Here is a 23594-nt window from a genome sequence, read left to right on the forward strand (position 1 = left end):
TGTGATGGTGGAAGTGAACAGTAACAGCTGGGCGTGTCTTACCAACAAGGCGGGATGGGATACCATCTCTGGGAGGTTTTTAGTCAGGTTTTAAGAGGTATATAAATGGCCTTTACCTATAACAAGGTCTTTATTCATCTTTAGTCAGAGCTTTACAATTTCATCTTATCTACTATCTCCCCCCCCCCTTTATCTGTATTGGCAGTTTTTGGAAAAGATGAACTAATCCTTTCATGTTAACTAAAACATGCAGTTTGGCTCAGGGGCGGACTGACAACTCATGGGGCCCCCGGGCAGTAGGGGATCATGGGGATCCCTATGTCCCCGTCCATGTGTCCCAGCCCACACTCAAGCAGCTTATCAATGCCCATCAAATGCAGCCTCACCAATGCCCATCAAATGCAGCCTTACCAGTACCCATCAAATGCAGCCTCATCGGTGCTTATCAAATGCAGCCTCACCAGTGCCCATCAAATGCAGCTTATTAGTGCCCATTAATTAAACCTCACCAGTGCTCATCAAATGCAGCTTATCAGTGCCCATAAAATGCAGCTTATCAGTGCCTATCAAACGCAGCCTCATCAGTACCCATCAAATGCAGCCCACTCAGTGCCCATCAAATGCAGCCCACTCAGTGCCCATCAAATGCAGCCTCACCAGTGCCCACAAAATGCAGCTTATTAGTGCCAATCAATGCAGCATCAATAGTGCCTATCAAATGCAGCCTCACCAGTGCCCATCAAATGCAGCCTATTAGTGCTCATCAATGCAACCTCACCAGTGCCAACAAATGCAGCCTTATTAGTCCCCATCAAATGCAGCTAATCATTGGCATCAAATGCAGTTGATCAGTGCCCATCAAATGCAGTTTATTAGTGCCCATCAAATGCAGCCTCCCCAGTGCCTTATTAGTGGCCCATCAAATGCAGCCTCACCAGTGCCCATCAAATGCAGCCTCACCAGTGCCTTATTAGTGGCCCATCAAATGCAGCCTCACCAGTGCCTTATTAGTGGCCCATCAAATGCAGCCTCACCAGTGCCCATCAATGCAACCTCACCAGTGCCATCAAATGCAGCCTTATTAGTGCCTGTCAAATGCAGCTTATCAGTGCCATCAAATGCAGCCTCACCAATACCCATCAAATGCAGCCTGACCAGTGCCCATCAAATGCAGCCTGACCAGTGCCCATCAAATGCAGCCTGACCAGTGCCCATCAAATGCAGTCTGTTAGTGCTCATTAATGCAACCTCAGAAGTGCCAACAAATGCAGCCTTATTAGTGCCCATCAAATGCGGCTTATCATTACCCATCAATTGCAGCCTTATCAGTGCTCATCCAATGCAGCTTATCAGTGCCCATCTAATGCAACCTCACCAGTGCCTGGATCACACAGAGCAGAGATCTCTCGCTGTGAATTTAAATTGCCCGGCGGCCACTGTCAACAAAGTCCCACCTCCTAGACCAGCTCCTATAATACACGTCACACTGATTCAATCTCCTAGCATTGGATCAGTGTGCCGTCTATCATAGGAGCTGGTCTAGGAGGCGGGACTTTGTTACATCGCTGCAGAACAATTCAGATCCAAGTTCCGTGACACAGCAGGAGATCGCTGCTCTGTGTGACATACACAAGAAGAGGAGGAGGAGGAGGGGGGCACTCTGATAGGGGTGCCCCAGAATGACGTCATTGATGCAATTGTGATTCAGCTGTTGCCTGCATTGATGGAGAATCGTTTAAGGCTGAATCGCAATGTATTGATTATATGATTATTTTCAACACCGCTACTTTACCACCAATGTTAGTCCCGGTTCACATCAGTGCGATGACAGACATTGCATGTGATTCGCAGCGCACTGCGCTGAAAATCACGTGATGTCTGTGCAATACAAATTCAGCCATACTGACTGTATGGCTAAATTTGCGTCGCATTTGGACACATGTCGCACAGGACCCTTTTTTGGGTGCACAGCAGAATTGGATTGCATGGGTGTTCACACCTATGCGATCCGATTCATGTCTGAACTGACAGTTCCCACTGCGATATGCAAACTGATCTGGGGGTGTTGGTAACTTCGTATTGACAGCCCCCAGCAATTAGCATATGGCAGTGTGAACTGCCTGCGATTTGAATGCGATGCGGGAACCTGCAGTGAATTCGCAGGGTTCCCGCATCGCATATGTGTGAACCGGCACTAACAGACATTCTTCCAGCTGAAGTGTACAGATGTCAGTGTTAGGGAAAAGCTCTTAGTGTACAGATATCAGAGATATATATAGGGAAAAACTCATTAGGTTCTATTCCCTATAGATAACACTGATATCTGTACACTAAGGGCTTTTCCCTAACACTGTACACTGATATAGTGGCACTCACTATACTGGGGAAGAAGGAAGGAACACTCCTGCTGGTGATTAGACACACAGAACACCTTAAACTGCTGTCATTATCACACACTGACCTGCTGCTACACACACTGCAGGTCAGGCTGCTTAGCTCCGAGGTGACTCTGCTCCACTCTGCAATCTACAGCCTCCATCTCCCTCACCCGAGGCAGTGATGTGTAGCCCCGCCCCTCAGCTGAATTCTCCAGAGGGAGGGGTGGCCAGAGCTCCTGTCCCTGCCATCATCTCCACAGGGCTGACGGCTCCATGATCGCTCTCTGATCCATGCTGTGATAGGGAGCCATCTCTTCTTCCACGCCTCCCACAAGAAGTGTATCACCTGCAAGCCAATTATCGGCAGCGCTGAGCGGCCCGGGGGCGTGTTTTTGTAGTGGGACAAGGCATGGAACGCAGCATGTCCTGGAAGTGAGTTTAATAAGTGACTTCCTCTTCACCAAGGAATGACAACGGCCCTCGACCAATCCAGCCCACCGGGAATTCTCCCGGTGCTCCCGATTGGCCAATCCGGGCCTGTTTGTAACCTTTGATTTTCTAAACTGTACTTTGTCAGATAGGAGCCCTGCACACCCCCCCCCCCCTTTATTATTTTTTTTTCAACTTTTTTCAAACAGTCTTGGGTCTGATAATATGACACCATGGGCCCTCTTCCTTCTCTCCTTCTTCCAAGAATAGATGGGAATTAAATGCTGCAGAGAAAGACACCACATTAATAAACTCTGCAGCATTCTCCTGTGGGGTCCAAGGCCACCTGATGATGTTCCCCCAAGGGTCAGATCCTTGATTCCTTAGGTTCACAGGAACCAACTTCTGCTTCTACTAAGTTCCTATTTTCCTTTCTGCCTGTGTTTTAGTGAGATTATTACATAACATAACACAGGAGTTGCTGCTGTACCCCATGATTTGTCCACTCATTTTAGTGGAATGGAAAGAGTACAAGCGGCATCAGTGAGCTGAGTTACTTAATTTACTCCGTTTTTGCCCAAACTAGCTTTACATTTAGATTTCTTACAGCGTGGAGGCGAACTGCTGCATTCAAATTAACATTCACATTAATAGGCATAGAAGTGATCCCATGATTCTGCACTTACCCATTGCCATGATCCATTGTTACGGATTAGGATTGACTTCAGAAACTTTAAGTGATTGTAAAGGAAAAATGTTTATTTAAAAAAAAAAATAACAAATATGTTATACTTACCTGCTCTGTGTAATGGTTTTGCACCCACTCTTCTCAGTCCCATCATCGGTGCTCTGGGCCCCTCCCCCTTGCCAAGTGCCCCCATAGTAAGCCACTTGCTGTGGGGGCACTCGTGCATGCTCACTCCCAAGCCTACTCTCTGCATTCGTGAGACACAGAGAGCGCGTATCAGCCCAGTAACCCGCTTCTGCCTCACTGGCTGTGATTGACAGCAGCGGGAGGCAATGGTGTCTGCACCTCAGCCAATCAGGGGGGAGAGACCCAAGAGAGCCTTGGGTCTCATGCACATCGCTGGATCGAGATCGGCTTTGGTAAATATTAGGGGGGCTGCTGCACACTGAAGGTTTTTTAATGCATAGATTGCATTAAGGTTAAAAAAAAACCTTCAGCCTTTACATCCACTTTAATATGTACAGTCTGGAGGAAAGAAGGGAAAAGGGGAGACATAAATGAAACCTTGAAATACATCAAGGGTTCAGGAGGGTAGTATTATTGTTATGAAGCCAAGATCAAGAACACAGGGACATGACAACAAACTAGCAGGAGGAAAATTCAAAACGAAACTTAAAAAGTATTATCATATTACTATTATTGTGGAAAAGGACTGAGTACTAAGGAAAACTTAAACTCAATCACCCAGCGCTTTGGCAATATATGTGGCAATATCTCATGTACGCATAGACCATAAGATATAAAACGTTAAAAACTATAAAAGCTGCTGCCTCATAGTAAAAGAATGTATATAAGGTGCATATCAACCAGGTTAATAAACACAAGCATACATAAACAAACATAAACAGCATGTCAATAGCATCGGCATCACAGTTACCGTCCAGCCGCTTGTCGGTCTCCCGCTCGCTGTGTGGCGTCCCGGAAGTTAGCGTCTAACCTCGAGGAGCGGTAACTTCAGGGACGCCACACAGCGAGCGGGAGACCGACAAGCGGCTGGACGGTAACTGTGATGCCGATGCTATTGACATGCTGTTTATGTTTTGTGCCATTGTGAGTGTAATGGGAGAGGGTTTTTATCAATAAAGGTGCATTTGTTATCAAACGATATTGCCCTATGTGCATCTTTCTTACTCCCTTACACGCCTGGATGGTCTGAGGACATTTCGGCTGAGAAGCAGTGTGATTAAGCATAGAGTCCGGTGACGATTCATGGGAGATATACCATCTGATTATATGCTTTATGTACAGTGAGTTCTGGTAAGAGGATAACCTTTGGGATTTGCACGTGGTGAGGTGGAGGCATGATCCAAGCAACTGTATATTGATCTTGGTGTGTGTTGTTCCTTTCCATGATCCCACTGGAAGTTTAGTTGGTGATGGACTTTGGCACCTATATGGACTCTAATACGCTGCACACTGTGTGTTCATTTTAGTTCATTTTATTTTATTTCACTTTATGATTGTGATTTTTAATTGTTAGCGCTGCTTGTGTTTATTAACCTGGTTGATATGCACCTTATATACATATTACTATTATTATTACTATTATTATTAGAGTATTACTACTCTTAATACATTAATTGCACACTATTGCTAAATGGTCCCTTAGGCAGTTTGTGTGTAAAATCACAAACCAGTCACAGAGAATAGCTCAAAAATTTGAAAAATGTGTTCAGATAAACTAGCAATGCCACTTGAAAACAGATACCACTGTCTTCCAGCCTCTTGACATGCAATCAGGGCCAGATTTCTGCATATGCAACATGGACCATGGCCTAGGGTGGCATGGCTCCCATACATCAGCTAACATATTCCCATGTATAACAAAGGCTCCACACAACCCATCCTGTCAGTGTTATGCTGCAACATCTTCTACTGCCATGGCAAAGTTTGGGTATAATTGTTGGTGGAATAATGTATAACATAATTATGGCTTGCACACCCTGGTTTAGTAGGAGTCAGTTTGCCTATTCATCTAGATTTTAAGTGTTACTAAACCCACAACAGTAAAACCAGTCTATATATGCAGTAAAGCATGCTTGGTATATTCACTGTGGAATCTAAGGGGTTGATCCTCTGCATTGTGTAAAAAAAGCTGTTTGATCTTGTCTTTTTTGATCCCCCCTTCTTCCCCCTTCTTCCTGCCTTTGGAGACACTCTGCATATACTAAGTTTAGTGTGTATTGCTAGAGAGTTTTTTTTTTTCTTGGGAGATTGCATGTGATCAGCACAGGGCCAATCAGCACTGTCCAGACAGAGGGAGGGGTCAGGGATCTTGCAGCCTCATAGGACAGGCAGAGGAGAATGAAAATTCCTCCTACAACCTTTAACCAGTGCTCAGCCAGACACTGATAGAAGCCAAAAGACCAGTGGCAGTCTGTCCATTGGGGGTGCAGGGGCACCGCCCCCCCATCCATGCATCTGGCCCCCTAATCTACATGCAGGGCACCGGATGCATGAATCCAATGGGTTTTTTTTTTTTGAAGCATGTGATTAGAACCAGAGGCTTTAATAGGCTTCAAAAAAGGGTGGGCTCGGGGCGCAGAGCACTGTGCCCTGAGCCCACCCAGTTGTATGACAATAGCGAATGAACATTCGCTATTATCACACTGATTCTCCTCCCAGCCAATCAGGAAGCGGGTCGTGAGACCCCCTTTCCCGATTGGCTAAAAAGAGAAGCGATTTTACTGGCCATTGGCCAGGAAGAGGAAGGAGACGCACGGCCAGAGGAGAATCACAGCCATCTGGGAATGAGGGGGTAAGAATGCTGGCTGTCCGGCCGTCCGTCCCGCGGGGGCGGGGGGTGGATTTTTCGGCCATTCCGGGGGGGGGGGTGGATTTGCCTGCCGGCTGGCCGTCCCGCAGGGGGTGTGGGTTTTGACGCCCCTCCCCCAAAATGATCATGCACGAGCCGCCACGGCACAAGATTGCTATATACCGCTGATGAGAAAAGGTATTTAGCAGTTTATATTTACTAAAATAATTGCATTTCTGTGTACTGTGGGAGACCAGATATAGTGAATGCAGGCTCCTGAGTTTAGTAACACTTTAAGTTCTAGAGATAGTCATGGAGAGGGGAAATTGTCTTTTTGGACCGTGCTTCAAGGGCCTTGAGTCGCTAAGACTTCTGATCCCATTAGTGTTGTACTATGACTAGTCAATCAATAAGGATTGGAAGTGGCAGTACATGAAAACTGGCCCAGGGAAAGAAAAGAGGTATAACTCTGGCCTTGCATGTGGTGCACCAAAAAAAACAGTCAAACTGATATCTGAGAGACATGTTTGTTCACAGCACATATGCTGGCCATACAACAGAAGATTTTTTGAGCACATTCAACTTCTTTACACCAGCTAAAAAATGTAATTGATCAGTGTAACCTACCACTATCTCCGCTTGTTGACGGTAGGTTGCTCTGATTTGTTTAGTTTGTTTTTCATCAGAATCTGGTTGAAAATGTCTAAGATTGCTAAAAATGCCTGTGCATGGCCAACATTAGCTTAAGCTGCAGGATCTTCAGCAGATTTAAAGAGCAGATTCACATGTGACTGAAAGAAAATAAAACACAATTTTCAAGCACTATTGTAGGAGACAGTGACATATTCCTCTCACCTAACCTTCCTGGGACAGCAGCAATTTAGCTTTGACTTCTTCCCATGCTTCTCTTTATGCAATGTCTGAGAAAGAGGAGAGCCTTGTGCCACTTTCAAAAGAAACAACTTGTTCTGCTAAAAGAAAACCCGCTTCTACGCAGTTGCCAAGCACTAGAAATTTGGCAAAGCCATGCCTAGTATACAAATATGCTGACCAGAAAATTCTGGGAAAGGTAATCAGAAGACATTGTATAGGTATTTACAAAACCTTTCATTAAGGCTGCCGTTACTTATAAGGCACCACAAGATCTGTGACACTCCAATAATTGTTAATTTTATCTTACATGGGTGGCAAAGCAAACTGAAGCTATTGGAATGCTCATTAGCTTAGCAACATGTAGTCTTGCCAAGAATGTGATGCTTATGCCAAGCTACTGCTTGTGGCCCTTTATTTTATGGACATCCTTTACAGTTCTACAGCACTCTGGAAAACTCGCTCTGATTTATTTCTAATGCTGTTTTTAATCAAAAGGGGTGAAATCAATAGTTTGTTTGTGTATGTGTATACCTTGGGGTTATATACCACTATTCTGCCACTTGTCCACAACAACAATAATGCACATGAATCAGAGCTTATATGAATATATACATATAAATAAATAAATAAATAAATAAATAAATATATATATATATATATATATATATATATATATATATATATATATATATATATATATATATATATACTGTATATATATATCTACTGTATATATACATATATATATATATATATATATATATATATATATATATATAACTTCACAGGTGAAGTGAACAGCACACAGTATTCTTTCAGTGCAAGCAATCAGGCCATCCCAATGGCCATATATAGAAAAAGAAGTCCAGGGATTGCTGCACTAAATTTATTTGAAAAAGGTTCGTATACAGATAAGTTGCATATTGTTCAAATTACAACGGTTTCAGGCTGTAAAGCTTGTGTCCTTTACAGCCCGAAACCGTTGTAATATGAACAATATGCAACTTATCTGTATACGAACCTTTTCCTTTATATATATATATATATATATATATATATATATATATATATATATATATATATACACAGTATTTTCCGGCGTATAAGACGACTGGGCGTATAAGACGACCCCCTCATTTTCAAGTTAAAACATAGGTTTTGGGCTATACTCGCCGTATAAGACTACCTCCCTTCCGAAGCAAGGCAACACCATTGAAAAACATCAGATTTCTCATAGATCTCCAAGGTACCCCAAGTACTGTAATAAATGTAATCTCTCATAATATCTCCAAGATACCCCAAGTGCTGTAATAAATGTAATCTCTCATAATATCTTCAAGGTACCCTAAGTATAAGTATTACCGGTAGATGTAATCTCAAGACGCTGGCTGTGCGGGAATCCTGTACCGGTATACCGTATGTACCGTAGCTTGGGCTACATACAGTATACCGCGCTTAGCCAATCACAGTGAGCGATGTATTCTATTATTAAATGCAAAGCCTGCTCGGATTGGCAGAGTCAGAGAGGCGGGTTAATATTACTTTGCCAATCCGAGTAGGCTTTGCATTCAATAATAGAATACATCGCTCTCCGTGATTGGCTCAGCGCGGTATACTGTATGTAGCCGAAGCTAAGGTACATACGGCATTCCGGTACAGGATTCCCACACAGCCAGCATCTTGAGAGATTACATCTAGGGGTAATACTTATACTTAGGGTACCTTGGAGATATACTCGGCGTATAAGACGACTCCCCATTTTTGGAGGATTTTTTTGAGGTTCAAAAGTAGTCTTACACGCCAGAAAATACAGTGTGTATATATATATATATATATATATACATATATAAAAGGGCTGTGCCGAAAGTAATGAAAACGTGAGCAAAACTTTTTTATTAACGTACACTTCCTCTATAGTAACTCTTCTTTTTCATTGGAGGTAAATAATGAATTCCAAGCAAAAGCAACATGCTCCCAATGACTTCTTGATGAAGGTGGGGTGCAGGCTGTCCAACATCCACAGAAAGCTATAGAATATTTACAGAGATGACACCATTGACAGGCGTCACTAATAAGAAGTCATTGCTCTTGTCAATTTGTCAATATTCTGAACTTTAATGGCATCCCAGTCTTGGTCCGTAGGGTTCAATATTGAGTTGGCCCAACCTTTGCAGCTATAACAGCTTCAACTCTTCTGACAAGGATGTCCACAAGGTTTAGGAGTGTGTCTATGGGGATGTTCGACCATTCTTCCAGAAGGGCATTTGTGAGGTCAGGCACTGATGTTGGACAAGAAGGCCTGGCTCGCAGTCTCTGCTCTAATTCATCCCAAAGATGTTCTATGGGGTTGAGGTCAGGACTCTGTGCAGGCCAGCCAAAGTTCTCCACCCCAAACTTGCTCATCCATGTCTTTATGGTCCTTTCTGTGTGCACTGGTACCACAGGCTCGGCAACAGAAGTTCTACTCCCTCCCCCTGCAGTCTTCTGGGACACTGACAGGTCCCCAGAAGACTGCATCCACCATTCAAGATGCAAAGCGGGACTCGTGCATGCACAGTGGGCACCTGGCTATGAAGCCGCAAGCTGTCACAGCCAGGTGCCATAGTGAAGATGCCAGCGCCGGCGAGGGAGGATAGAGAATGAAGACTGGGGTGAGCTCACCGCTGGACTGTGGGACAGGTGAGTGGCTGTTTTTTAAAAGCCAGCAGCTACACTTTTTTTTTTTTTTTGCTAGGTGCCTGGAACTCCTCTTTAAGTTTGTAATAGTCTATACAGTACTAACTGCGAAGGATTGAGGACAAGGGTATCCAACCAGCTCTGACAAATAAGATTACATTTCCGCAGTGCATTTCGTTGGTGGTAGGCCAGTTGTTCACTAAGAGGGAATTAACATACTCAACAGATTTTTTTTTTGTAAGTACCATAGGGGATATCCAGAATATAAAAATTAACTTTCCAGCTAAGTATAACAATCTAGTTATCATAATGTAGATACCTGGTAGGTACATTTAAGCATATATTGCCCCAAGTAGGCACGCTAATGGAGTTTGAGGTACGGGTACTTAAGTAAATGTAGAGATGTCTAGAAGAATATATAAGTATATGGACTTTAGTGGCACATAAAAAGGGGGGAAAAATTGTTTGTGTAAAATCGATACATTTTTATTTAAAAAATATTAATATTAAAAACAGAAAGGGCAATACCCTAAAATGCATACTACTTAATGAGCATATACATAGCGTTTTCACAAATTTGTGCAAATAGTGTGTAACAGCATAGTACAGACAAATACCAACTACCACTAATAGAACATAGGACAGTAAGAATAAGAATATTTGTCTGTACTATGCTGTTACACACTATTTGCACAAATTTGTGAAAACGCTATGTATATGCTCATTAAGTAGTATGCATTTTAGGATATTGCCCTTTCTGTTTTTATTATAAATATTTTTTAAATAAAAATGTATTGATTTTACACAAACAATTTTTCCCCCCTTTTTATGTGCCACTAAAGTCCATATACTTATATATTCTTCTAGACTACTCAAAAGGACGAGGCACGCTCTCTACATGGATTGATGTCTCTGGTGCCGCCCCAGCATGACATTATCAATTTTTGTTTAAATGTAGAGATGGTCTGTAGGACCTCCGCCCAGTATCATGTGAGCTTTGGGCATCGCCAAATCATGTGTATAAAGTTACCCCCTATGTGTACGGAAGGTTCTATGGAGAATAAACAACTGTGAGAGCTTATGTGAGGCTGATAGGGATGTACCAGGAATTGATTCTAAGGCCCCATAGCTCCACTTCAAACTGCCAGAGATATTCCTGCAAATCATCAAATAAATACTCAATCTTCTGTTCTAGTGGCTTGCGGAGATCCTCCAGTGGTAGAAAATGCATACACCCTAGGAAGAACGAAAGAACGGTATGAAATCAGCTCCTTAGTCCGGTATCAGTGTAACCAAGGATTTTTACAGCGTCATGTTCCTATAATCCGATGCCTATCAAGTGGGCAATGGGAAGAGCCACGGATACAGTGCATAAATCGTAAGTTTTGAATACAGATATTATGCTTTCCACATCTTTCTAATATTCTGTATAGTGATGTCTGGCAGCATGCGTATGTCTACACCTATTGCAAACACGTTTCCACAAACTCAAACTTAATTGGCACTGTGAAAACTGCTAATTCACAGTTCTGGCACTGATCCTAATGATGCCGTTATTATTTCTGCTAATAGTAGGTTGTGTAAACTAAACACTGTTATTTATATATTAGCTTTTTTTAGCTTGTATGCACAATGTATATTATGTATAGCTTCTATATTGTACATAGTAAGTGCATTTATTTATTTGCAAAATAATCATATGGTCTGCACAGAAATAATTTGTATTTTGAGTTGGCACGGTATTATATTTGAAACAAAAGAAACCATAAGTTGAGTCCATCAACATAAATGCTAATTAATCGCTCTCATTTTCTCAGCGGGGGATACCGACTTCATGCAAGTTTCGCCATTATTCCTAAATTAGCAGATCATTTCTCCCCAGTGTGCCATGTGCACCTTTTGGGCTAGTTTTGTGCGAAGGGTGATTTGAAGCCGCAATACTATGTATTCAGGTTGCAAGTGATTTAATTGCACAACAACCCCTGTAATTTCTTGATTCATCATCAACCAATTACCATAGCAGGTACTAAAGCATGGGCAGGCTGCCATGACCTGGTAGACTGTACTAAGTTTCTAAAGAGCAATAGACTGCCAGAAGCTCACGCTAGCAATACTAGCAAATGTGTGCCCTTTCATTAACATTATGGGAGTTTTATACTGTGTAGTAATATGGTTAGTGTTCCTTTTTGAATGTAAAAGCATAGTTTGCTTTGTGTACTTCTGTACTATATAAGTGATCTATCCAGGAAAAGAATGGTCACAGAGAGAAAAAGAGAGTAAGCATGGGCAGAATAGTAGAAGAATAAAAAGGGAGGAGGGGGCATGGATAGAAGTCAGAATCTCAGGGAGAAAGGGCAGGCATGGATGGAATCTGAGAAAAATGGCAAGAGATGACTATAGGCCTGCATGGGAATAGAGAATGGTCACAAAGGGGTGCACTAAAAGAGTGGCTGAGCAATGGTACATTGTCTAGTGTAAAGCAGATTGAGCATTGAGATGAAGCAGCGCAGTACCAAATTAAGAAATGAAATACTGGTCTGAACTGGTGTAATTTCACTGGTCTAATGGTGTATTGTAATATAAAGGTGTAATGTACTGGTGTAATAGCATGGATGAATATCTCTGCTGGAACTCTGGATTGCATAGTAACTGCCGTTTCTCCCATTTGGAGGCAGAAGGAGACAAAGTTAAGGGGTACTGGTGTAATATAATCTAGTGAAATGATAATGTAATGGTATAATGGCATGGAAGAATAGCACTGGGGAAACATTGGGTCACATAGTAACTGCTGTTTCCCCCTCCTGAGGGTAGAAGGAGAGAAAATTGGGGTGCAATGTAATGGTAATATAATATAGCGTAATGGTAAAGTAATGATGTAATGCAGTGGGCTCCAAACTGCAACCCATCTCTTACCTTTATCCAACCCTTTGGGTACTATTGACACCAACAATGGTGCATAATTTCTGTTAATGACATCAACACGGGGGCACTAATTCTCCCACTGACACCAATAATGGGCCATAATTTCTCCCACTGATGCCAACAACGGGGTGTCATTCCTCCCCCTACTACCAAATATGGGGAACTGGTTATTGCTACTGATGCCAGGACAATTCCTACTCCCACTGGCCACAGTCTAAGCCCCCCTAAAGTCTGAAGGACAGTAAATTAGCCTTTTGCTTAGAATGTTTGAAGACCCCTGATGTAATGTATTGGTGTAATTACATGGATAAATGGCACTGGGGGAACTTTGGGTCACATGGTTACTGCTGTTTCTCCATCCTGGGGACATAGGTAGACAAAGTGGAGGAGTAGGATAGTAAAGGTGACAGTGCTTGGGGAGATGGAGATATAGTCAATGGATAAAACATTAATAATTAAACTGCACACAGCATGCAGCATACAGCCAGTGGAGAGGAAGAATACTGCAATAGAGAATGTATAGAGCAAAATATGTGCAAGGCCCCATTAGTACTAGAAACAAGGAATAGAGAGCAAACAAGAAATGCGCTCTTTATTTTACACAGGATAAAAAAATAAGGGAACATTAAGGCTCGGTTCACACTACGTCGCTCCGACTTAGGGGGAAACCTGTGAAGTCGCGTGCAGCGCGACTTCGGCGCGACTTGCACGGACTTCATAAAATGAATGTCTATGCAAGTCTCCTCCAGGTCGCCCCAAAGTAGTACAGGACCCTTTTTCTAAGTCGGAGCGACTTGTGTCGCTCCTATTAGAACGGCTCCTGTACCGCACAATGGGAGCGTGAGGGACCGCGACTTGTCAGGCTGACAAGTCGCGGTCCAAGTCGGACTAGTGTGAATGCGGTCTAAAGAGCTCTACTCTAAAAATAAATAAATAATTAAAAGTCAGCAGCCAATGAGTTTGGTAATTCAGAGAAGTTTATTAAATGTGTATGCTGCTGTTCTAGGTGGGTCTGCCACACAGTGCCTTTCACCTCCTGTGAATTTAGGTGCAAGCACTGCTCATCCAGCCATAAGGAGCAAATGCAGTAGGATCAAAAGGGCTGCACACTTAAAAACAGCGTCTACTTTATTACTAATCTTTAAAACACCATTTACAGCAAAAGTAGACACCGTGGGAGCAAGGAAACAAAGTCAATCTGTTTTGTGCTGCTAGCGCTTATTCATTAAATCATAAATAAGTGCTAGTAGCTCAAAACACGTTGACAGTGTTTCCATGCTCCCACGGTGTCTACTTTTGCCGTATATGGCGTTTTGAAGATTAGTAATAAAATGGATGCAGTTTTCAAGTGTGCAATCCTTTGGATCCTACTGCATTTGTTTCAGAGAAGTTTCTTGCAGGATCCATGGGGCCTCCCGTTGGGCACCCACCTGGGACATTACCGGGGATGTTTGCTTGTTTGGAACAGACCACTCAAATCAGAGACTGTGCCCAGCAAACAGTGATGAATAGAAACCTTGAACTTGTATTTTTAGAAAGTAAGGTTAGCAATGGCAACCCACATATTTATTTCAGCGTGGGTTTTCTTAAAAAAAATAAATAAAAAGCATTTATAAAATAAAAAAAAAGAGCAAACATTTTCTCAGCAGTTAAACTGTATTATTTATAGTACGTATAAGAAATGTGTTTTTATGTTAATTCTTCTAATGAATGATTTTCAGTGACCAATTCTAATCTGGCAAATCATAACACCTTCCATAAAACCTTTTTGATCGCTAATCTTTTCTTTTTTTCGTTTTTCTCTTTATTTAATTCCCTGCAGCCTCCACTTACAGACACAGGAGAAGCACCAGAAGGCGACCGAAAATCGCTGACAATGATACACAAAAAAAGGCCCATTAAAAGGAATTTGACAAAAAAAGAAAAAAAAAAATATTGTAAAGAACATTTATATTAACAATGTCAATTTGTTTTTGTTTTGTCATGTAAGGAGTTTATATTGAAGAAAAAGCCAAGTTGTATATAAAAAAAAAAGCACCAAAGCAAATTAGGTTTAAGCATTTTACTAACGATCAAAGAAGTGCCTTAGTCAGGAACCCTGTTGTGCCTTTCATAATGGAGGGTGGAAAAGAGCTGATTGGATACACAATGGCTATATGAAGCCACAAAGACTATTTTTTCCAATGTTCTAAATATAATGTGACAATAATGTGATATTTTTATTATTTAAACTCCAGGCTGGCCGAATTTAATGAAGTAATATAAATATATTAAACGTTACAAATACATTGCACATCAAGGACCTTGAATAAAAGAGAAAAAAAAAAATTGTGAACAATTGCTGAATGTATCTCAAATGTGAGAGGACAAAGGGGTGGGGTGAGTGAGCGATTGACGAGACAGGGTTTGTTCACACATGCTTTTGACTGGAATGTAAACTCACATAAAGCACTTTTTGTATATTGTTTAAGCTATATGCTACGATATGCAATGATGTAGAGCCCTCTCCCACCACACTCATCACCCAGAGTTTACTGATGTCACTTTCAGTAAACCTTTGCTAAGAGTGGTTGTCAGAGATCTGCATGGGCAGGCCCATACCTCCCAACAGTCCCAATTTGTCGAGGCAGTTCCAATATTAATGAATAACAACATGATCAAAGTCTCTGGATTTGTAATGTGGATTAAAATGTTGCCTTTATAGACTTTAAAATATTGGGGGGTATATACACTATATTGTCCAAAGTATTGGAACACCTGTCTTTACACACACATAAACTTTAATTGCATCCCAGTCTTAGTCTGTAGGATTCAATATTGAGTTGGCCCACCATTTGCAGCTATAACAGCTTCAACTCTTCTGGGAAGGCTGTCCACAAGGTTTAGGACTGTGTCTATGGGAATGTTTCACCATTCTTCGAGAAGTGCATTTCATTTCAAAGATGTTCTATTGGGTTGAGGTCAAGACTCTGTGCAGGCCACTCAAGTTCCTCCACCCCAAACTTGCTCATCCATGTCTTTATGGACCTTGCATTGTATACTGGTCATTTGGTGAGGGAATTATGGTGTGGGGTTGTTTTTCAAGGTTGGGCTTGGCCCCTAAGTTCTAGTAAATTGAACTCTTAAAGGCGTCAGCATACCAAGACATTTTGAACAATTTCATGCTCCCAACTTGGTAGGAACTGTTTGAGGATGGCCCCTTCCTTTTCCAACATGACTGTGCACCAGTGCACAAAGCAAGGTACTGATCTCCATCCGATAGAACATCTTTGGGATAAAGTAGAGTGAAGACTGCGAGCCAGGCCTTCTCGTTCAACACCAGTGCCTGAACTCACAAATGCGCTTCTGGAAGAATGGTCAAACATTCCCATAGACACACTCCTAAACCTTGTGGACAGCCTTCCCAGAAGAGTTGAGGCTGTTATAGCTGCAAAGGGTGGGCCAATTTGATATTGAAACCTACGGACTAAGACTGGGATGCCATTAAAGTTCATGTGCGTGTAAAGGTAGGCGTCCCAATACGTTTGACAAGATAGTGTATACCAGTGGTCCTCAACTCTGGTCCTCTGGGCCCACTAACAGGCCAGGTTAGCAAGATAACTAAATTACATCACAGGTGATCTCATTTGCTGCTCAGTGATTGCAGTATTCTAGTCTGCATCTCCCCAAGGTAATACTTAGAATCTGGCCTGTTAGTGGGCCCCGAGGACCGGAGTTGAGGACCACTGGTGTATACCATAGAAATGCATACCATAGATTTAAAGTTATTTTCAAGACCTTGCTTGACTAAAAGGAATTTTGATACCAGAGGTGTTCAACCTGTGAGGTACCAGAATCCTCTTTTTTTTTTTCTTTTTTTTTTCTTTTTTTTTTAGTATATTATACCTAGATTTAGCCTGTCAGTGGTCATGGAACAAGAGCAAAACCAACACTTTGGGGTCTTCAAGAAACGGCATATAGAATCTTGGGGTTCCAACTTCAAAAAGGTTGAGCACCCTTGCCGTAGGTTGAACAGGCGTGCCTATTTATGGCCCTATGCTGCTTGTGTAAAAAAAAAAGTTCACATCATATGTGTAGTATGCTCTGGAAAATTTGCACATGCCTTATATACTAATACTGCACTTAAGTATCAATGCACTTAACTTTTCTTAAGCAAAATGGATCCTCTTTTATATGTTTAGCTTAAACGATCATCTTTTTTTTCTGCACAGCACTGACATTCCTTGTGGTTTTTAAGACATTTATAAGTGTCAGTTGGGCATGTCAGTGTATTCTTTCATAAAATTTGTTATTTTCATTGATAATCTTCAGCAGATGAGTGTTTATTCTGGTATGCCAGCAAGATATTGGTACTGTTGGGTAAGGCTTGGGAAGCCCTGTTATGTTTTATGATATTAGACCACTGGGGCACACTGTGGATTTGTTATGGCTGCAATGCCAGACCCAGATAGCAGAGGTCCCCAATGCAGAGATCGTAAATGGGTCCCTTTAACGTTATAGGTCCCAGTGCAGGTTCACTGTCTGTGCTTTCAGTAGTCCCGCCCCTGCTTAACAGCCATGTTTTCTGTGTATGATATTTGTCAGTAGTCTCGTAAACTTAAAATTAAAAAAAAAAAAATAGAAATTGTCTTGCTTTGTTACAACCTAATAGAATCAAATCTGCCATGGGGCCTTCTATGTCTCCAACAGGGTAAGGATTATCCTAATGTGGACAGGTTATCTGTAAATATAATCAGACAATCCACCATAACCCTGCTTTCCCCTGCATTTCCATCTGCACCTATGTGGCTGAAAATGCCTCTCATAGTAGGACTGAGACAGTTTGCTTCCATTGCCCTCACCTGCTCTCCGGGGACCGTGCAGCGCATGGCGTTTCCGTTCACCTATTTATATGAATTTAAAAAGTTAATGTTATTAAAAAAAATTTGGATTACCAATTTGTTCTATTTTTATTTAAATGGAAGTTGCAATATTCTTCTAGAATTCTGGAGGAGCCTCTGTGTGTAATGTCCTGTACAACATTTCCTATTTCTTTTTTTTATTTTTTTTTTTAATGTAAAAAGAAAAACAGATATTTTTTAAAACATGTGCATAGAGAGAAGACAGAGTTAAAACTGTTTTAACATTGGAAAAAAAGAAAATCGTTGTGAAATGTGTATAATAAATTGCAAAACCTGTTGTATATTTTATGTTTACTGGGTTTGCACCAAAATATTGTTGACTGTTGAGTGACTATGTGACACCAGTCCGAGGTGTGGGAGTACTTGGTGGATAATGATAAGTGAGTTACAGACTTTGGTACAAAGATCCAGTGTTTTTCTCTATGCCCAAGTCTGTTTTGCAACCAAAGGTGCTGTTTGTTCATTTACAGTCATCTATGGCTCAGTGGAAAGGTGTCTGTTTCCCAAAAAAATGTTCTGTTTAACTTTGGCTTCTCATCAACTAGGCTAACTTTATGGAGACAGATTGATATTTGCCGAAGCTTTAAAATAAATACATTCACACAGCCAATTGAATGCCATATAAAAATAAAACTTACTTGTTAAAATTAACTTCACTATATTGTAATAGATACATCTTTGTGTTTCCCTTAATTTCTTAATGAGCTCATAAAAAAATTACAGATTTGAAAGTTTCTACATTTTTTAACTGATAGTTTATTTTTATTTTTTTTTAATGCTAATAAATCCTCAGTTTTACAAACGAACATTTCATGCAAGGTACACCGATGACATATACTGTCATTTCAAGACAAAAAAAGCACTGCAGAAGCTGTTTGCCTTCAGGATTTCTCTTTCTGTTTTTCCTATAGAGTAGTCTTAAAGTGTATTTAAAGCCAATTTTTGTTTTAGTTAATTTAATGAGCGCATAAAAAAATAACAGATTTAAAAGTTTATACATTTTCTACAAAAAAATTGACGTCCAAATAATCATATTACTGCACCATCACCCCAAAGAGAGTAATCAAAAAAACTGTAAAGAACAAAGGGCTATATCGGTGCAGGATCAACCGCTATGAGAGACAGAGATCAAACAAAAAAGTATATAAAATATATTTTATTTAGAATACACCTAATAAAATACTATACAGCAGTAGTACAGTAAACAAACATTGTATTGTATTAGGTGTATTTTAAATAAAATATATTTTATATATCTTTTTTGTTTGATCTCTGTCTCTCATAGCGGTCGATCCTGCACCGATATAGCCCTTTGTTCTTTACAATTTTTTTTATACATTTTTTAAATGATAGTTTATAGATTTATTTTTTCTACTAATAAATCCTCAGTTTTACAAATGAACATTTCATACAAGGCACACCCATGATACATAATTCAAAGACAAAAAAGCACTGCATAAACTGTTTGCCTTCAGGATTTCTCATTCTATGTTTCTTCCTACAGAGTTGTCTTAAAGTGTATCTAAAGCCAATTTTAGTTTTAGTTTTAGATGATGTAATGAGCTCTTAAAAACTAACAGGTTTAAAAGTTTATACATTTTTTAACTGATTGTTTGTATATGGGTTTTTTTTTACTACTAATTGTAGCACTGTCCCTGTAAGGACTGTCAGTTATTCACTCTACGGGTCCCCCTGAGTCACCAGCACACAGTCATAACAGATACAAGTTCTTAATTTCTTCTCTTCAGCTAACTCCAATAATCAGTCCAGGGGTATTTGGTTGTTTTGTGGTTTATTGTAAAATAGGGATAGGAGAAGGAAATAGTGGGATACTCCAGTTTAGCTATAGACAATGTTGAGGACTCCTATCTTCTGATACAGCCAGGCTGTTGATTCACCCTGCCACTATGGATGAATTTGAATTGAGTCTCTTTTTCCTAAGACGACTCGGTGAATAGACAATTATCTTCAGGGCACGCTCCCCAGTATCTTTCTCTTCTCTTCCTCTGCTGACACCCATCCACTGACTATCCTACAAGCAGGGGTGGCCCCCCTCAGGTCAGACCCCTTGATATGAGTCCCTGTACTCACGATACTTTAGTCCCAGGGTCTCCAGTGTCTCCCCTCTCAGTCAGCTTTCCTGGACCTTAGGATTCAGCTCCTCTCAACCACTCCTCTGGTCCTCAGGACCACCTCCTGCAACCGCATGACACCTCTACAGAGGAGGAGGCAGCCGCCCCCTCCCCCTGGGACTCCGCTCTCCAGTCAAAGACCCCACAGAACATGTGCTCCTGGCTTTTATATGGTATCCCAGAATGCATCGAGGTGACATGCACTCTGCCAATCACCAGGACTGTATCAAAAGCCTATGCACCCATTCGTCAGTTTTCCTCCCACTGTCCAACATGCCTCCCTATTGGACCAGCGTGAAAGACTCTTCAGACTGAATAAATCGCATACTGAGCACAATGAGCAGACTTCACTAATAGATCCTACTCCCTGGCAGAGAGAAATATAGGTTTACCTGCAGCTCCTCTGGTAAGCAGACAGAGCTCAAAACTATACTCTCTCACCAGCACCTACCTAGGAGGGTGCTACATAATAAATCCTGAGTTTTAGAAATGAGCATTTCATACAGGGTACACACATGACGCATAATTCAAAGACAAAAAAGCACAGCAGAAGCTGTTTGCCTTCAGGATTACTCTTTCTAAGTTTATTCCTATAGAGTTGTCCTAAAGTGTATCAAAAGCCAATTTTATTGTTAGTTTTAGATGATATAATGAGCTCATAAAAAAATAACAGATTTTAAAGTGTATACATTTTTTAACTGATAGTTTATATAAATGTTTTACTACTAATAAATCCTTAGTTTTTCAAATGAACACTTCATACAGGATGGCACATAATTCCAAGACAACAACACTGCAGAATCTGTTTGCCTTTGGAATATCTCTTTCTATTTTTTTTTTTTCTACAGAGTTGTATCTAAAGCCAGTTTTAGTTTTAGATGATGTGGGGAGGGCTTAGAACCCCAGGTTTGATTTTTATTATCCTGATGACCAATTGCCCCAGTGGGACACAGATGGCAAAGAAAAACCCTGATGGGGTTTTTAATATTTCCTACACTAGTCAAAAATAAATTTGGCTTTAGATGCACTTCAAAGCAGAACGTTGTCACCGCCTCTGCTATCTTCCTCCGTACTTCCTCTTACCACAGTAGGGGAGATTTACTAAAACTGGACCGGACAGAACTTGGTGCATCTGTGTCTAGTAACGAATCATCAGGCACCTAGAAGCTGATTCGTTACTATGCAGAGCTGCACCAGATTCTGTGTCTCCAATTTTGGTAAATCTCCCTCAGTGCCTTCCTTCTTCAGCCGTTGGGCAGCCACTACGGTGTAAATGATTCATGCACATGCTAAAGTTACATTGTCACACCACCCAGCTCCTACTGTCCACATTTTCACAGATGCTGAGAGTACCACAGGCAGAAAAAATCTGAATAGACATGTAAAGGAGATGTTTTTTTGTTTTTGTAAGAGAAATATATAAAGTCTCCTCTATGATGTAACTTCCCGCAAGCAATTCATTTTTACCGGTAATTCTGCTTTAAGAGGCAGGCATGGATGTAGAGAATAGACAGAGCAGAAAAGAATAGCCTGAAACCCACATGAAAAGAAGCACAGAACTTCACCTGCTAGTAGAAAAAAATTTAATATTGTTTATATGCAATATTTCATAATTGCCTGAAAAAAATAAAAAAATTTACATACTGCAGAATTTTTTCTTCGAGTCTATTAAGGCAGTGGTCCTCAACCCTGGTCCTCAGGGCCCACTAATAGGCCAGGTTTGCAAGATAACTGAAATACATCCCAGCTGATATAATTTGCTGCTCAGTGATTGCAGTACTCTAAGTGTAAGGGCTAAGTTGCGCTAACAGGTACTAAATCCACAGATAAATGTCAGATAAAGCACACTAATGATAGTCCACAATAATGACAAGTCCGTATCCAAAATGAAAAGGCACAGTCCAAAAATGAATGATTCCAGTGGTGGATGGTTAAACCAATGTTCAAATCTCCTAACCAGAAAGCAGAATGGAGTTCGCCCAAAAACTCAAGTCGGATCTAAACACTCAGCCTTCAGTCAATATGATCAGAAGTCCTCACATCCACAGGTGGTGGTCATATGTAAAGAAAAATAGACAGTCCATAGCGTAATACTGTTGAATGCTATTTCATCACCCAGAGGAGTGCACACCGTCACCAGATGGCTGATAGTAGAAAACACCAGTGACCTTAAGTCCCAAAGGCTTACCAGATAGTATGTAATTAAAGGTGATGATTGGAAATGGAAGTACCACACAGAGCCCTCTCCCGACACCACTGCCTCTTACCAGATATAAATTAGTGAGAGCCACACAATCTGTCGTCCAGTCCCCGGAGCCAATAGCTCTAGTGGTCCTTCCAAATTATGCCAGGTTCTCCCAGATTACCATAGGTTAAACCACTCTCTCCAGAAGCCAATCCTTAGAGTAGATGTCACCAGGAGAAGATTCTAATGCTCCTATCAGTAGGTATTATGCCCCTCTTGCCAAGCTGCGGCATTAGAATCTTATTGACTGAAGGCTGAGTGTTTAGATCCGACTTGAGTTTTTGGGCGAACTCCATTCTGCTTTCTGGTAAGGAGATTTGAACGTTGGTTTAACCATCCACCACTGGAATCATTCATTTTTGGACTGTGCCTTTTCATTTTGGAAACGGACTTGTCATTATTGTGGACTATCATTAGTGTGCTTTATCTGACATTTATCTGTGGATTTAGTACCCGTTAGCGCAACTTAGCCCTTACACTTACTTATTTTTGCTTGTCACAATTTAAGTTGCTGCTGTGTTTCTTAGTAGTTAGCGCAGTTATACTTCCCTTTATATTGCAGTACTCTAGTCTGCATCTCCCCAAGGTAATACTTAAAATCTGGCCTGTTAGTGGGCCCTGAGGACCGGAGTTGAGGACCACTGTATTAAGGGACACAGGATTACAGGAATTTGAAAGTAGTCAGGTTATTCTGCTGCCTACAGGAGGATGAGACACTCTTAAACAAAAAACATTAAAGCCAGTCTCCATTTAACCCCGCCTCTAACTGTCATACCTCAGTTTTGTGAGCAAGCAGTACATAGCACCCCAATAATAGAGGGGCAGGATTTGTGTGCCTCAATGGACTCAAAAAGATTTTACAGAAAGTCCAAAAACCTTATTTTCCTTATTGTCCATTGAGCTGCACAGGAATTCAGGAATTCTGAAACAGAGGCATCCAAAAGCAGTGCAACTGAGGGGTAAGCAACAGCCACTGTGTGGTCCAGCAGATGTAGAGATCATTGCACTGGAATATTGAAGGAAACAACACTTGAATCAAGGCTACATAAAGAAAAGGCAAAGCAAGATAGCGGCAAAGCCACAACCAAGGGGATGGCACTGATGATCAGTCTGATGCTCCAGAGCAGGACAAGGTGCTACCTGAAGAAACGATGGGCCAGCGAGGACTGGAGGACCAACCAACCATCCACCAAAAAAAGGTCGAAAGGAACACATTTCTCAAATGGAAGTAAACAGACACCAGTCCCAGAAAAAAAAGATCAGAAAGGGGATGTGGGGTAGAAATACCACGTCCAAAAGGAAGACCAGATGGTCAACAGTAGAACATTTAAAGAGGAAGTAAACCCTCTAAAAAAAAAATGTGAAAAAGGCATAATAAGCTAGTATGCATCGCTCATTATGAAGCTCATTACTAGCTCATTATAAAGTACTTACCTAAAAACGAAGCCCCCGCAGTGCCGACAGGACAGCCGACATGTTCGGCCGTCCTGCTTCCTGGATCGCATCCTCCAGCCATCTGATTGCATGCGCACGGG

The 23594-nt window shown here is 41.3% G+C and overlaps 1 protein-coding gene across 3 annotated transcripts in view; it reads left to right on the top strand.

Moving 5' to 3' along the window:
* Window positions 1–15542, top strand: part of ACAN (aggrecan) — a 186094-nt gene extending 170552 nt beyond the window's left edge. For all 3 annotated transcript variants that reach the window (XM_082256051.1, XM_082256049.1, XM_082256050.1), the window contains 2 exons: window positions 11055–11237; window positions 14604–15542. In XM_082256051.1, coding sequence (XP_082112177.1) covers window positions 11055–11237; window positions 14604–14683 — 263 coding nt within the window. In that variant the 3' untranslated portion in view covers window positions 14684–15542. The remainder of the gene's footprint in view (window positions 1–11054; window positions 11238–14603) is intronic.
* Window positions 15543–23594: the final 8052 nt, after the last annotated feature.

The sequence above is a fragment of the Pelophylax lessonae genome, assembly GCF_965119305.1.
Source record: "Pelophylax lessonae genome assembly, chromosome: 4".
In the NCBI taxonomy this organism is placed as follows: Eukaryota; Metazoa; Chordata; class Amphibia; order Anura; family Ranidae; genus Pelophylax; species Pelophylax lessonae.